The sequence below is a fragment of the Drosophila subpulchrella genome, chromosome 2R (genome assembly GCF_014743375.2).
Source record: "Drosophila subpulchrella strain 33 F10 #4 breed RU33 chromosome 2R, RU_Dsub_v1.1 Primary Assembly, whole genome shotgun sequence".
NCBI lineage: Eukaryota > Metazoa > Arthropoda > Insecta > Diptera > Drosophilidae > Drosophila > Drosophila subpulchrella.
In genome coordinates, this window is record NC_050611.1 from 16,760,647 (window position 1) to 16,776,693 (window position 16,047).

Sequence of the window (16,047 nt, forward strand, 5' to 3'; positions counted from 1 at the left end):
TTGTTGCCGCATTTTCGCTTAGATATTTATGCAGTTCGTCAGTGCTGGGGTTTTCCATGGATGTGGATGTGGATGTGGATGTGGATGTGTTTTGCAGGAGCGTAAAAAGTGACAGGCGAATGGAGGGTGGGCTAACACCCACACACACAGATGCAAACTGGCACAGACACATGGCCGCGTTGACGTGGCTGAAAGCCGCAAGGGACAGGCTTTCGAGGAAGCGGGGGTTATGGGATGATATAGGGGCTGGGGGGATGAGGAGGTGTCGCTGGAGGTTGGGCGTAGGCAAATTGTTTGTCACATGGCCGGGCCAGCTCCCAATTTCCCCCCTCAACCCCCTGCATTTCACCTTGATGGGTGGTGGGATGTGGGTGGTGGTGTTGCCATTGCCGTTTTGTTGTCAAAATCATAAACATGAACCCGACCCACCACCCACTCGCAGCCATTTCGCATTGTTTTGCACATTGTCGAACTGCAGAAGTGCAGAACTGCACGCATTTGCCAGCTGCATTGCTTTGCATAACAAGTGTAATCCAGCAGCTCAGCTCCACAATTATGCAACAATTTTCGATGTGCAATTGGCAGGCAAAACTAGAGAAAACCAGTGAGCTCTCACTGGCGGAAATCAAATCAAATGCAAATAAAAAGGGGAAATGCGCAAAAATCTGGTATCCAGAATATATAATATGGAATCCAAGGCGATGAGTGGGGCCTTCAGGTCGTTCAGGACAATTACAGTTCGTGCATTATTCAGTGAGGACTCCCAGAGGTCCACTCCAATGAGACAAATGGCTTCAGCACGCAACTAAAGTGGTCCACCCCAAAATGGGGTGGCATTTTTATGGACTGCTTTACCGAGAATTTGTGGCATTTATATTTGATTTGGCAAAGCAATTAAATTTGTTTCTTTTGTGCCCGCAGATTCCATATTTCTCACATTCAGTCATCAAATATTTGCTAGTTTCTAACACATTTGGCTCATAAATAATTTGCATTTCCCCACAAATTCCTTTTATTTTGGCAGCGTTGTTTATTCAATCATGGGGTTTTTGGGAAACAAAAACAGTTGGAAAAACTAATTTGTTAAAGTTTGCTTTTAAAGTTAACCGAGCAATGATGAAGGTATAAATAATTCCATTTCGTTTTTCAAATCAAAGCAGGCTGTTATAATTGGTTTGTTACTTGTCTTATTTATCACAGCTTTGAATGGATAGCTTTATATATCTGGATTGAGTACAAAACTATAACATCTATGTCTACATTTTATTTACCCATCAATTATTTTGCTTTATTTTTATAAACCTGGCGTTTAGGAGCCGGGGTTAATGCGGGAATTATGTTTCGGGGCCATTAACAAAGGCAATCCATCAAGTTGAAGAGCCCGCCGGCGGGGGCGTTCATATCATTTTAATCATATTTAAACAGCGCCTGTATTTATCGCTCATTATTTATGCATATATCAATCTATATGGCCACGAGACCCCATTAACGGGCAAACAAATGCCCCGAAAATTCGTGGAAAACCGCGCCCAAAAAAAGAAAGGAAAGCCACACGCACACAACAAAAAAATGTGGGAAAGCAAAGGAAAGTTGAGGAAAAGGACACTGGAGAGAGCGAGGATTAGAAGGTGGAGAGCTGTTAACCAAGGGAAAAAAGGCGAAGCACCTGTCTGTCTGTCACATCACATATTTGTTTGGCTAACACACACACGCACACTCCGATACGCAAAGGACTCGCAGGATCAGGCGCCTGTCGTTATGCCACACAATTTTATCAACATTAATTTGTCAAACATTTACCGGCATTTCTCGTGTGTGGGCCTATATATGTTTGTATATCCTTCCCCGTCTAATGAGAACAATAAGTTGAATGAATTTAATGAAATGAGATGTAAACATGTGGACAGCTGTGGACAAGCCAGGACAAGCCAGGACAACCAGGACAGGCGGGCAAATGGAGGAAAAGGACCCTGGCCATTGTTGTGTGATTCCCCCCCCGTCTTTTTGTGGCAGCTCCCTTTGGCGCCACTCGCTTGTTTTCGAACTCGTAATGAAATTCTTGAGTAGAAATTCATTTTGCAACTTTTGCTGAAACAATGCTCATTGAATAATTTACGCCCTGCGCCAGCACAAATGAAAAACCCAAACGGAATGAGGGAAATGGGGGATGTGGATAGAGGGAAATGGGAAATGTGGAGATGTGGAGATGGGGAAAGTGGGCAATGGGGTGTGGAAAACTGCAGCAGTGCTCCACTTAGTGAGCTTTATGCTCCTCCTCCATCCAGTCCCTGGGCAATCTACGTGCTCGGGATTCAGGCGCTGGGCATAATTGCATTAGCCGGATGCGCTGGATGTGGCTCCCGTTTCCCACTATCACTTTACCACCACCCATCGCCCCCTTTTCGCCCCGGGTTAATGTAATTGTTTTGTGTATTTAGCCTGGACATTGCATTCAAGTATCACGACCTGCTGGTCCCCACCTCCCCTAATGAGCCAATCAATGCACGCGATTCCTGCCAGTGGGGAAAAGTCCCATTCTGGCCCCATTTGACAAGCTCAAAATGCAAATGGTTGGCAATTAACGTTTTCAGCACGAAGGTTCTTCTGCTCCTGATTCTGCCCCTAATCTCCGCCAGCATCTTGGCACCCGGCTAATCTGCAGCCAACTAATTAAACTTTGTCTGCACGGGCGCCTAATTTGCAGACATTTGAGCCAAGAATCACAGTCTCTGGGCCACAAAGCGGTTCTCATCAATTATTTGGCTCTGTCAATTGCCAATTTTTGATTAGTTCTGTTTTAGTGGCACTCGAGCTTAAGTCAATAGTTCAATTCGAAAAGCAATTAAATACTTGGAATTGGTTTTGTTAGAAGTAGTGAGGAGTCCTCAATGCTATTAAAAACACTTTCTTAAGCAAAAAATAATAAATATGTGTGGTATTTCCGTAATATTATTTATGAAGTATTACAATAATCTAAAATTGAATAATTTAAAATAGAGTTTCTTGTGAGGAAATAAGTGGTATTGGGTCTCATTAATTATTTGGCTCTGTCAATTGCCAATTTTTGATTAGTTTGGTTTTGTCAATAGTTCAATTCGAAAAGCAATTAAATACTTGGAATTGATTTTGTTAAAAGTAGTAAGAAGTTTTCAGTGCTATTAAAAATACTTTCTTAAGCAAAAAACAATAAATAAAGTATTTCCGGAATATTATTTAAGAAATATTACAAAAATATATAATTGCATATTTTTAAAAAGAGTTTCTTGTGAGAAAATAAGTGGAATTGAGTCTCATTAATTATTTGGCTCTTTCAATTGCCAATTTTTGATTAGTTCTGTTTTAGTAGCACTCGAGCTTTAGTCAATAGTTCAATTCGAAAAGCAATTAAATACTTATAAGATGCAGTAGGAAATAAATAGGAATAAAATACTTTGAAATGCCAAAAATATATTGAATATTATTTAAACAGTGTTGAAAGTGGTTTAACAGATCTAAACATAACATTTAATAATTTTAAGCAGATTTTCTAGTGAGAAAATATTTGTGAAATTGAGTCTCACCAATTAATTCTCTCTGTCAATGGCCGATTTTTGATTAGCTATACATATTTAAGTGAGCTTAAGTCAATAGTTCAATTTTAAAAGCAATTAAATACTTTGCGTTGCATTGCAAATAGTTCAAAATGTCGACAGTAAACTATATACTTATTGTATTTTCAGAACGACTTAATGGTTTATAATTTGTTGAATTGGTACTCAGAAAAAAATATGGCATCATTTTAAATAGATTTTCAAATTAAAAGCTATCAGAAATTACAAATGGAATTTCATATTCCTTTGTTTTTTATTTGATCAAGAAAAGTACTATCGTTTATCCTGAAATTTCAATTAATTAAAAGCATTTTTCAATTTATTGATTATTCATCAATCACGTGCATTTTTAATGGCTTAGCAAGATAAATATACAAAATGGAATCTCTTGGGCAAAATATGTTTTCTGGGTATATTCGATTTTAACATTGTTTTCAACGGCTTTCAATTTAATGAAACGGCACGCAAGGCAAAATAATTTGCATATGGCATTTCCTGTAATCAATTGCAATCTTTTCATTCGATTGAAATTGCGAGACCAAGAGCAGAAATCAAGGGAATTAAACTCCGGGCAAACAGCAATGGGAAATTACCACAATTGATGCATATAGACATCGGGGCATTGAGCAGACGATATTCCACAGAACTGGCATCGTTTGCCTGCAGGCGGAAAATTTATGACAGTTTTCGGTTATTTGTGTCTGGCTGGGTTCCGATGGCATGATATCTGGGTGCTGGGTGCTGGGTGGTTAATACCCGAGTTCTTTGGCAGTGGAATGATGTAACCAGAAGGAGCAACCTGCAGCAGAAACAGCAGCAACTGCTTACAAAATAATTGATTTTGCACACATCCTTGACACAAATAAACACTCGCTCGGCTCTGCTAAAGTTGAACCCACCATTGGGGGTCGTTCTACACTCTATGCTCGACACACTATGAAAATTCTGAATTAAATCCGCACAAAGCTAAAGGATTTTTAATTGAATTTGAGGGGTTTCAGCGGCTAACTCAATTCCCAGTTTGCCGAGTTACAGGCGAAAGTTTAATGAATCCAATGAAGTTTTTACACTCGATTGGAGTGTTTGTGCGTAGGAAAAAAAAAAGGAAGGCAGAGCAAAAATAACCAGTACCATGGGGTACTTGGGATGCGACTGATTAAATCACCTGAAAACCTGAAAACGAGCAGGGCAACGCAACTGGATTCTCTCATTCTTCGACTCCAGGATATTGAGTTTCGAAAGGCACTCGTCAGCGGGGCCAAGTGCCGCCACATACAGCCAACTTTCTAACCCTGCACTCGACACAGTGACAAGGACCTCGGCTGCAGGATGCCTTTGATTCGCTTGAATCCACTGGGGCATCAACACATCCAACAGGCCGCCGAATACTGCGAATGCTGCCATCATAAATTCTGCACTCGCGTTGGCAAAAACTGCCACCGAAAGAGAATGGCAGAATGGCAGAAAGGGCAGAGTGAAAGGGCCAAAAAGGCAGAGATTAAGCCACTATGTACTGTGGACCAGGGACTATGAACTGGGGACCATGGCGTATCCAGAGTCCATGCTGAAGAACTGTTGGCTAATTTGCAGCCTGAATGCCGGCGTGTCGCCCTTTTTGGGACACGGCTTAATTGAAAGTTCGGACAGGTCTTTGTGCTGCAATTTGATCACGGCATTTTTGGCCTTTGCTAAGCTGTTCTAACACCTTAAAAGAGAAACTGACAAGGGCAATCTTAACCCATCAATATATATAAAATACCCTTATTATAAAACGAAGCTTTAGTTATATTAATATCAGATAATATAAAATGTTAGAGCTCGGAAAGCTGCAAACATATAAAATCTGAAAACATCTTTATAAAATACGGTTCCTCAAATGAGTTATTACAGAAATCGTTTATGAAAAGGACATTCAAAATAGAATCTCTATTAAAATTCATACAAAGTTTTTACAACTTCCCATAACACATTTAAAGTATCTGTTATAAGCATAAAACGTTTGAGTTTTGAATAATAGGTATAAATATTTTTCTAACAACTTTGAAAGAAAATAATATTATATTTGTGCAACCCAGGTATACATTGAAATTTATTAGAGTCTAAAAACTGTCGATGAATTTTTAGATACTTATCTGATATTACTTAGATTTTTTAAAAATTATAATTAAAATCTCTTCATGTCACAAGATGACTCTACCCTAGATATTTCTTGTTAGTATCCTCATCAATACGAAAATCGCAATTAAGCGAAACCATAAGAACGAAAAAAGCATATAAGAAAGGTTTAATTAGTTTTGTTTTACGATCCTAGCTGTAGTCCTTGAAATGACTTGATTGATTTAATTGCTTAATTGCCGACTAGTTGAATGATGGACAATCGAAATGAAATACATTGGCTGGGAGGTGTTTTCGGTTTTACCCCGACAATAATTGGAAAATCAATAGTGCGGCACCGACTTAAGGAATTGCCAGTTGAAACTCGATTCCGGCTAATTGTCTGTCAGTCGGAGGACCAACTAAGTTGCGGTCCTGGGAAACCGAAAGGCGCAAGGGCGGCAGACAATTCGATTCAATTAAATTTGCATTAGGGCGAGAATGCATTAATAAATATTAAGATCTCAATTACACTTGGCAGTGGCAATTGAGGGGGAACCGAAAGTAGTGGGGCCTCCATAGGTGAGTGGTTAGCTGAGGTTTTTTTGGCAAACAACCAAGAACGAGGCAGCCGAAAAAGAACGAAATCAATTGAAAAGTGTTTGTCCCTGTTCCTCCGTCTCTTCTCTTCCACTTTTTGGCACAATTACCAAGGCATTTTCCTTGATTTGCAGCACGTTTTTCCAGCACTACCGCTGATGATTCCGGCCAAGACGAAGACGATGATGACGATTCTGATTCCCATTCCCATTCCCATTCCCCGTTTCCCCGATTCCGGCAATGATGAAGCTGTCGTGGCACTTGAAGTGGTCGAAGATGTGGTGCACAATTGTCACAACGAGCACGGTACTATGTACTAATGTACTATATAGCGTGGAAAAAAATCACTTTTTCCTTTGGCAGTTTGAGTGGCAAGCCAACAAAACCAAAGTAGCTGCCTCGATAGCGACAATAATAATGTGGAAAAGGCCTGGTTGGCAGTTACTTCCACTTCCCACACCCAAAAAACAGACCCAAGGCTGCCGTTTACCAAACTTTAACTCACTTTAAAAGTAATGAATTCCAGTAATCTCTTAGTTTTGCCCACAGAAGTAGGCAACTTTCCACCTGACACAGCCATCGAGATGGCCAACAATTGACAGCTGCTTTCAATATTGCCGAGTTGAGTCGCCTGCATTAAGAGTCCCTTGAAATGCACACAATTTGTATATGCATTCGAGTGGGTCTTTGTGCGTGTTCCTTGTATTTGCCTGGTGTGCACTTAAGCCGAGCTTTGTTGTCGATTGCTCGACAGTTTCTGGCACGGAGAAAAAATCTTTCTTGAAGTAAAGAAACCATGCCAGTGTGAATATCTTTGCCAAACCAAGTATTAATGACTACTATCCCCCCTTTTGTAGCCTCAAACTGCTTAGGTTACTCATAAGTTTCAGCATAAGATAGCCAAATTATACAAAACTAAGGCTTCTTTAGCTTAACTTGTTCTATCAAAACACAAGTGTTGTAGTGGGGGACTTAATATAATTATGTTGGAGAGGCCCAAGGGAACACAACCCACATCCGACGAGTCTTAGCCGGAATTGTTGAGCATATGCAAAGTTGTCTAATATGTATGTTATCTTTAAAGTAGCCTACTTCCCTCAAAATCTTATTCCTATCTAAGAATACCTCTATAAAATAGGGATATATTGAAGTCTGCCCGAAACAGGATTGAGTTTTTCCACAGTGTGTATGGTTAGCTCTTGATGGTTGAAAGAGGAATTGGAACGAAGAAATCCCCGATGGAGGTCCCAGCCCCAAGGCAGTCACTCCAACGGATTGAGGATTTGGAAAGCGGGCCAAAAAATCGAAATAATAGCCAGGACTCACCTGCAAGTCGGTTGCTGTGCCCGGCTGTGCCAGATCACAGGCTGATATCCAAGGATTAAGGCGTGTTAGCGAAGTCGCAGTCCCTAGAATGGACTTCTTCAGATCCACGGGTGCTGGCAAGGATGTGGTGGTGCTGCTGCTGCTGCTGCTGCTGCTGCTGGCTCCTGCCGACTCGGTGGTGGCGGACACGGCGGACAGGCTGTTATCCTTGTGGCCGATCAACTGGGCCGTCTGGGCATCAAGGATGTGGCCGCTGGCCTCCCGTTTGTTATTATTGTTATTATCGTAGTTGTTGGCGAACTCCTTCGAGTGGCTGTCGCTGTGGTCGCTGTGCTGCAGGACACCCTCATCAATCAGTCGGCTCTCGTCCTGCTGCTGCTGTTCGGTTTCTGTTTCCGTTTCCGTTTCGGTCTCTATCTCCGTCTCCCTCTCTCTCTCGCTCTCTGGCTCTGTGTCTATTTCCGTTTCCGCTTGGGGTTGCTGTTGCTGCTGCAACTGCTGCTGCTGCTGCTGCTGCTGCTGCTGCTGCTGCAGATTGTAGTCCTCTTCGTCGGCGTCTTCGTTGAGCTTGATCAGGCGATCGAAGGACTCCTCGGACAGCAGGTCGTCCTCGGCCACCAGGGCAAAGATGTCCTGGTCCTCGTCGTAGGCCTGCGACGAGGGGAACTGCACGGTCAGCCCTGCACGATCCCCCTCCTCCTCCTCCTCCTCCTGATCCTCCTGCTCCTGCTCCTGCTCCTGTTCCACCTGGTTGTTGGCCTCGCTGGAGGCTGTGACCCCTGGCGCTCTCGTTCCCGTTCCCGTCCCGCCTGCCCTACCTGCTATATCCCTGCTGCTGCTGCTGCTCTCGCGTCGCCGTCGCCGCTGCTGCCGCCTGTCCGCAATACCAGCGGAGGACACCCAGGACTCGGAGTGCTCGGTGTGGTCCTGGTCGTAGTACAACCTCGGCGGCAGTTGTGGGTGGAACTGGAGCGCAAAGTCGAGATGGTGGGGCAGGAAGATGGGCAGCAGGTATGAGCCAGAGCTGCGAACGAATGACGATGACGATGACGACGACGACTCGCCAGTGGACGGTAACGTGGTTGCAACTCCTCGGTCTCCGCCTCCTCCGCCGCCGCCTCTGCCTCTGCCCCTTCCTGCTGCTCCTGCCGCCGCTGCTGCTGCCGCTGCTGCTGCTGCTGCTGCTGCTGCTGCGGATGTTGCTGCTGCTGCTGCTGCTGCTGCAGATGCAGATGCAGATGTTGCTGCCGCTGTTGCTGCCGCTGGTGTTGCTGTTGCTGAGCTGATGCTGCTGCTGCTGCTGCCACGCCGAGCCCCCGAAATAAACGCAAGCGCCATCACGACCAGCCCGGGTCCTGGCCGCATATTGACCTCGGGTTCGGCGGTGCTAGCATGGTGCAGGCCCGCTTGAGACGCGCTTGCGACTCCAATTCAATGCGAGTAATGATGGGCTCATGGCCCCATCATCATCAGTAGTGTGGGCTGCGGAGCGGTATTCTTGGTGGTCTTGGATCGGCTCTCTCTCGATCCGTCTGCTGATCCCTCTGTTCCCAGGGCCAGAGCCGCTCCAGCTTCAGTTGCTGCCCTGCGTCCACATCCAGCACATCCGGCATGAATCCCGGCCAGATTTCGCAGTTCCCTTTGCCAGCTAATCACTGGCCAGCATTCGATTCTCGCGTTTGTTCAACGACGTTTTCGAAAACACACTCCGCTTTACGCTTCAATTTTCTGTTATTCTCATAATATTATTATTTAATTATTATTATTATTATTATTATTGTTGTATTTGTTGTTGCGTTTGCTGGTGGTGCACAATAACCTTGGAATTGGATTTGGTATTGGACATTTTGAAATTCGTTTGCTTCGTTGAATTGGTTTTTTATCTTTTATTTTATTTTCTTTTTGGGGGTTTGGGTTGCTCACATAATTAATTAATTAAGAAATCTGCACAAAGACAAAGAAATTTGTGGTTAGGCACTTTTAGGGGCATTTTTCCGATTTTAATGTGTGTTTTTCAGTCAAAAAAAAAAAATTCGTGGGGGGAATGTTCGAAAATGTTTTGTGCGCTCACGCTCTCGATTTGCCAATGCGCTCTATTTGCGCTCTCTCAAAATCATTATGGTAATGCTAATAGATGGGAATGTGATTCGGGGTTTTTTTTTTTGAGAACAGGCTTTAGTCAATAGCTTTAAAACACCTTTTTCTTGATTTAGAAATTATTTTTTTTAAAAGATTTTCTTTTTATAAAGAGATAACACAGGGGCTCTTCGTTATGCCGAAGTTTTTGAACGGTAAAACCGAACGAACGCGAACACCACACAAAAGAAGAAAGCCGAAAAAAACGGTCGTGGAAATCCCGTATATCTAACACACACACACACGCACGCACACAGACACGGGCAGTGCAAAGAAATTTATATAATTCGCTGCTCTGCTTCTGCTTTCTGCTTTCTCTCAGCCGCTGGTTGTTTTTGTTGGCTTCGCTGCAAACACACACACAAAAACAGCGAACGCAGGGATCCACAAGGAGCACGAGGACTCGAATTGAATCGTGGGTGTAAGCCGCGGCTCTCTCGCCCACCCACACACACACACACAATTACGCTCTCTGGCTCTCGCTTCCGCTCTCTTTTTGGTCCTTCGAGCAAGTGTGTGTGTGCGTGAGTAGTTACTTAGGGCAGCCAGGCAAGCACTCCGCATGCCACTTTTTTTCGGATTTTAGCCAAGAAGAAGAAGAAGTTGGCCAGCAGCAAGAAGAAGAAGAAGGATATGGAGAGGGAGAAGAAGAAGCAGAGGCAGTGGAAGGACCTAAAGAAGTCGCCCCTTTCGCTGTATTGGTGGTAAGCCCATGCGTGTGTGTGTGTGTGTGTGCCTCTCTGGCTTTCTCTCTACCTTGGTATTGGTGTTAGAGCCAAAGTCCAAGAAGTGGAAACGAAGCATATTTTGAAAAAAAGGTATCAAATAATCAAAAAAAAGACCCAAATCATTTTCCCATACTTTTTCAATAACCCTCGAAAACGTGTGTATCACAAAGGACTCTGGATTTTTGTTTCAGCATTTTTCATATTTCATTTGAAATCCTCGATTGTCCTCTTCGCTTTCTTTCTTTCTTTTTTTTCGGAGGCTTTCTGCCTTCGCTCTTTGTGTGTTAACTTTCACTTTTGTTTTATTTGCTGCGTTGACACTGCGCACACACACACATACACACACACACACACAGACGCACACTCACACACACGCACACTCGTGGCTAGGTGTATATGTATAAGGATTTTCTCTTTTTTTTTTGTTGGTGCGTGTGCTGGCTGTGGGATCCTTTCATTTCAGTACAACAGCCGCTTATATAAGCCCGGAACGTAGCACGAAAACTTTGGAACACTCTGCAGCGGATTTTGGGTTTTTCTTTTCGGTTTTTTGTTAGTATTTTTCCGTTGTTCCTATCGTAGGGTTTTTAAGGGGCCAGCGAAAAAAACGCCCCCAAAATGCGGGGGCATTAATTTTTGCATTATATAACATTTTTTGGGTAAGGGGCAACCGTACGTTTTTCCTCGGCGAATTAACGAGTTCGAAAGCACTTCTTTGGGGAACACTTTCTTCGAGTGGCAAATACTCGAAGTTACCTATGTGTGTGTTACCTATGTAAATAGGTAAATATGTACTATATACTCAGGGGGTGGGGGGGGTCCCTACTACTTCTTCTTCTTCTCCGCAGAGCGCAGCATCAACGGCCGTGTAACGGTTATTTTCGCATGTGTGGGCGGGGACACACGGCCGTATACGGGGGGGCGTGGTAGGCAGGACTCGAAAGTTATGCTTGACAGATTTTCCTGCTTCTTTTTTTTCGTTTAACATTACGTTTTTGACTTGGATTCGAGGCAAGATATATGGGGTTAGTTTCGTATTTATTCGTTAGTTTGCGCCCCCCGATGGAGAACCGAATACCGTTTGATTCACTGAGTTCTGCTTGCCTTCAGCCAATGGCTGCTGTTTTTTACTGGCTAGGTTTTTTGGGATTTTGTGTGTGTTTTTTGTGGACGCGACGTCGCAGGACAAATACCGTACAATCCTGCTTCCTGCTGATGGCCCCAAACGGCACTGACTGTGCCACAATTGCAGATGGCGCTCGACTGGAATGTGCGAGCGGTCCTCAAGAAGCCGAGTCCTTGCCGAAGCCAACCGAACGCCCGCACGAACTCACGCCCGAGGGCTCAGCAGCTGACAAAGGAGAGCCCCGTGCTCTCCCATGCGCTGTCGCTCTCGAAGGATTTCCAGGACCTGGACCATCTTGCTGTCCGTTTAACAGAGCTGTCCGCTGTCTGCTGTTAACTAACAGGTCTTTCGAAAACCCATTTTTAGGGCCAGTTCGAGTTGAAGTAAGAAGAATTACTTGCTGCAGGGCACTTAATCACAGCAGCAGCAGAAAGAAAGAGAGAGAGAGAGCGAGAGTCACTCAGAAGTCCCCACTTGACTCGACTCATCTATTTCGTCCTGTCCCAATCCTATATCTCCCATTCACCACCCCCTACTTCTATACTTTTACTTTACTTTTACTTTTCGGTCTCTGGCTTTTGTGTGCGCATTTCGTTATGGCGTTTTGTCTTTGTCTCACTTGGCCTAAATGTGTAATACCCTATAATGTCGTTTAATCCCACTCGACGTGTTTTAGTTTCGCCCGCCAGCTTACGGCAAAGTCAGAAGGAATCGGAGTTGGAGACTGTTGTCGCAGTCGATGGTGAGATAATTACCAGGTGCCTCGGAAGGCGATGCAGTTACCCAATCACCCAATAACCCACTCTCACCCAGCTCCCCAGTTCCGGTATCCTGCAGCTACTTGATTGGCAATTAGCGGCGAGGTAATGGGACACGGCCAATTGCGGATCACAATTAATATGGCCCAGAAATGCCAATTGAATATTGTCTCAATAAGTTGGATAGTTTCCTAGTACCGAGATGAGATTATAATGTCGAGAAATATTTCAATAACTGTTTATGAAGGTAAAATCAAATGTCTTTCTATAAAGATTAATGGTATACTCAATATCTCTTGAGAACTAATAATACAATAAACTAGGAACGATTTTTTATATGCCCAATGCTAAGTTAAGAGCAAAATAGTGATATAGTATGGTATATAACTATATATAATATAGTATAGTATATTATATAATATAGTTTATATTTTATATAAAATAGTATAGTGTTTTATGTAAAATAAAAATCTAAATAATCAGTAGCGAGCAAACTTACATTGAACATCAATGGATCTCCAAAAGATATAACTATTAACAAAAATAAGTGCTTTTTTGAAAAATAATTATATTTAACCATTGTTTTTAATCGAAGGATACATATTTACATATATAGTAATCCAGTGTTTAGTCATAATATATTAATAGGTTCTATATTTTCATTCACATCATCAGTGGTTTAAAAATTTGATTAAGGTATTTTTGCAAAGAATTTCTCGCAAAAGTTCGTCCATCGTTGTTGTATATATAATCAATGTTTATAGGCGAACATTAAAATTTTTTGAAGTTATCTGGTAGCTAGTAATAATATTTTAATAGTTTCCGGATACTCCGTAAGCAATGACCTCCTAAGGTTTTTCGATTGCATTACTTTCGAAAAGTATTTCTCGCGCTCGTCTGTTCGCATCGTATCTCCGAGTTGATGACCAATTTGATGCATATTTCAGCCGGCAGTCCAATTGCGATGAACATCCAAGGCCGCGCCGACCTTCAAACAGGCACTCGACAGCGGCAGAATCGTTGGAATCAGTAGAATCGTCGGAACTAGAGACCAGAGGCGGCCACTCACTCAATAGTTGGCGGTTAGCCGGGCCCAAAGGATGGGAGGACACTCGGTGGGCGGACAGACAGCACTTGAATTATTAAGTTTTCTTTTCGGTAATTAACTTAAGTAACTGCCACGACAAATCAAAGGGGAGGCCTAGCCATGGGGTCGTGGGAGGACATCGGGCATATTAGCCACACCCGATCCGTTGTGAAGTGACCAAGTGAAGTGGGAAAGCAAAACAAACAGAAATCGAAAAATACAAAGATTACTATATAACAACAAGGAGGCGGAAGAGGAAAATGAGAATGAAATGGAAAAGGAAGGAAAGCGGGCGGGAATCATTTGGGTTGGAAAGCAGTTTGCTTCAATTTATGCGCATTCCAATCAATAACTGTGACACATGCAAGGACAACAGGACAGGACGAGCGGAGAAAGGACCCCAAACACACAAGAATCCGAGAGTCTAAGAAACCAGCCGGGGAACCAAAGAAACCCAAGGAACTTAGGAACTTAGGAACCCAGGGAACCACGAGGAGAGTGAAAGTGCCAGGACATCGAGAACTTGGAAGATGGCTCGCTGGTGTTTGTGTGTTTGTGGCATGGATATGAATGTGTCAAACTTATGCGGGCGCACACCCACACACGGCCACGAGCACTCACACACACTCACCCACTCACACCCACACACTCTCACCCACTCGCGTGTCGGTGTGCGTGCAGAAATTGATAAGAAACGGAATAACCCTCAAGAAAATTTGCGGCAAGCGAACGTATGTGTGTGTGTGGGTTCGGAGGATGGGAGAGCACTGAGAAAATGGAAAACAAAACCAAAATGCCTGCACAAATAAGAAAATAATACCAACAACTAGGGGGTAAAGTTAAAAGAAGAATTTTGGATACCCTTTTCGGTGATATAGTATTATAAAAAGAACAAAATCTTCTCGAAAAAATTATTTTATCATTATGTTTCATTGTTTTTTGGTAATTATATTATTTAAGTTTCTGTTCTTGATATAAGAATATGTATTGTGTTAATCTTAACTTTGAACAAAATTTTATTATTGTTATTAACTTATCTAGAATTTGGTTTTATGATATAAGGGTATATCTTATGTTAATCTTAACTTTATACAAAAGCTTAGGTCATTTACCATTTAAAAAAACCTTTTATTTTGTTTCTACCTCTGTAAATATAATTAATCCTAACTTTATACCAAAGCTTTGTTAATTTACCATTTCTGAAATAAGTAATCCCTTGCTTACTTGCCACCTCCATAAAGTAAGATCTTAATTTCTTATATATATTCAGAATTTATTAGTCAATCTAGCAGACTTTCCTTTTGTTAAAATGTCCTCCTTGCTGATTGATATCCAAAACTCTTTGGCTGACAAGATGTTATCGAGTGCATTACCAGGACAGTTTAAAAGCGCCTCAGGGGGGGGGTTTTCGGTGGGTGTTACCGCTTTCGAGTCAGAATCAGACTCGTTATCATCTTCGCATCTGACAGTTTGGTAAGTTGAGCATCCAATCGCATCGCATCGCATCTCGGGGCAGCATCCTCTTCAACTTCTGTGCCACAGCTTCAGTTTCTCAGTTTGCTGTTTCAGTCTCGCAGTTTCCCAATTTCTCAATTTCGCAATTTCCCAATTTCGCAATTTCCCAGCCAAGGTAGCTGCGACGCTCAGCTTTTCAGATATAACCGTTACAAGGACGCCGCCTGACCAAAACGAAAGCAAACGAATCGAAACGAGAGGAGCGGCAAGGAAAGCCAAGGCAGGGAAAGCAGTGGGTGGTGACAGGGGGGGTGTCAAGGATTTTGCGCAGTCCTTCCATCGCACAAGTCGCTCTGCTCATTTTATTTATTTTATTTTCCTTCGTTTTTTTTCGCACACGCACCACGAAGAGCAAACGCAAAAGAAACGCTCACAGAGGCAAGTTTTGTGAATGAAATTTCGCGCAGGCACAAAGCGGCCAAACAATGTGATAAAAGGGGAGGCGGCGGCAGGACATCCCCCCCGAACCCGCCCTGCCCCAAATCCAATCCCTCGGGCAAGTCACGCGGCGAGCGGATGCACAGAGAGCCCATCCACAACCCACCTCCCACCACCCACAACCCATCACCCACTGCCTCACAAAAAAACAAAAGCAAACACAAACAATGCCGCCAAAAAACACAGTCGAAATTCTTTATAATGAACTCATACTGATAAATTATTTCTACTTATGATAATTAGACATTTGAAGCTAACATTTAAACTACAGTTCTAAAATCCCCCAAAGAGGTTCCTAAAAGTATGCATTAAAAAACAATATAAACATTAATCTTCAGGATTGTAACATACTCTTAGGTATATTTTTCATAATATCTTCTACTTATGATATTTACACATTTTAAGCTATCATTTTAACTACATTTCTAAAATCCCCCAAAGAGGTTCCTAAAAGTATGCATTAAAAAATTAATATAACCATAAATCTTCCGAATTGTAACATACTCTTAGATATTTTTTCAATAAGATCTTCTACTTATGATAATTACACATTTTTAGCTACCATTTTAACCACCGTTCTTAAATACCCCAAAAGAGGTTCCTAAAGGTATTCATTAAAAAAACGATAAAACCATACATCTTCAGGATT

General features: G+C 42.6%; 1 protein-coding gene across 2 annotated transcripts in view; it reads right to left on the bottom strand.

Moving 5' to 3' along the window:
* LOC119549569 overlaps positions 1 to 11,715 on the bottom strand; it is a 42,891-nt gene extending 31,176 nt beyond the window's left edge. The window contains exons 1-2 of one of the 2 annotated variants that reach the window (XM_037857721.1): positions 11,668 to 11,715; positions 7,611 to 9,554 (exon numbers count right to left, since the gene is read on the bottom strand). In XM_037857721.1, the coding sequence (XP_037713649.1) occupies positions 7,611 to 8,975 (1,365 nt within the window). In that variant the 5' untranslated portion in view covers positions 8,976 to 9,554; positions 11,668 to 11,715. The remainder of the gene's footprint in view (positions 1 to 7,610; positions 9,555 to 11,667) is intronic. The other variant, XM_037857722.1, reaches the window with a different exon arrangement.
* Positions 11,716 to 16,047: the final 4,332 nt, after the last annotated feature.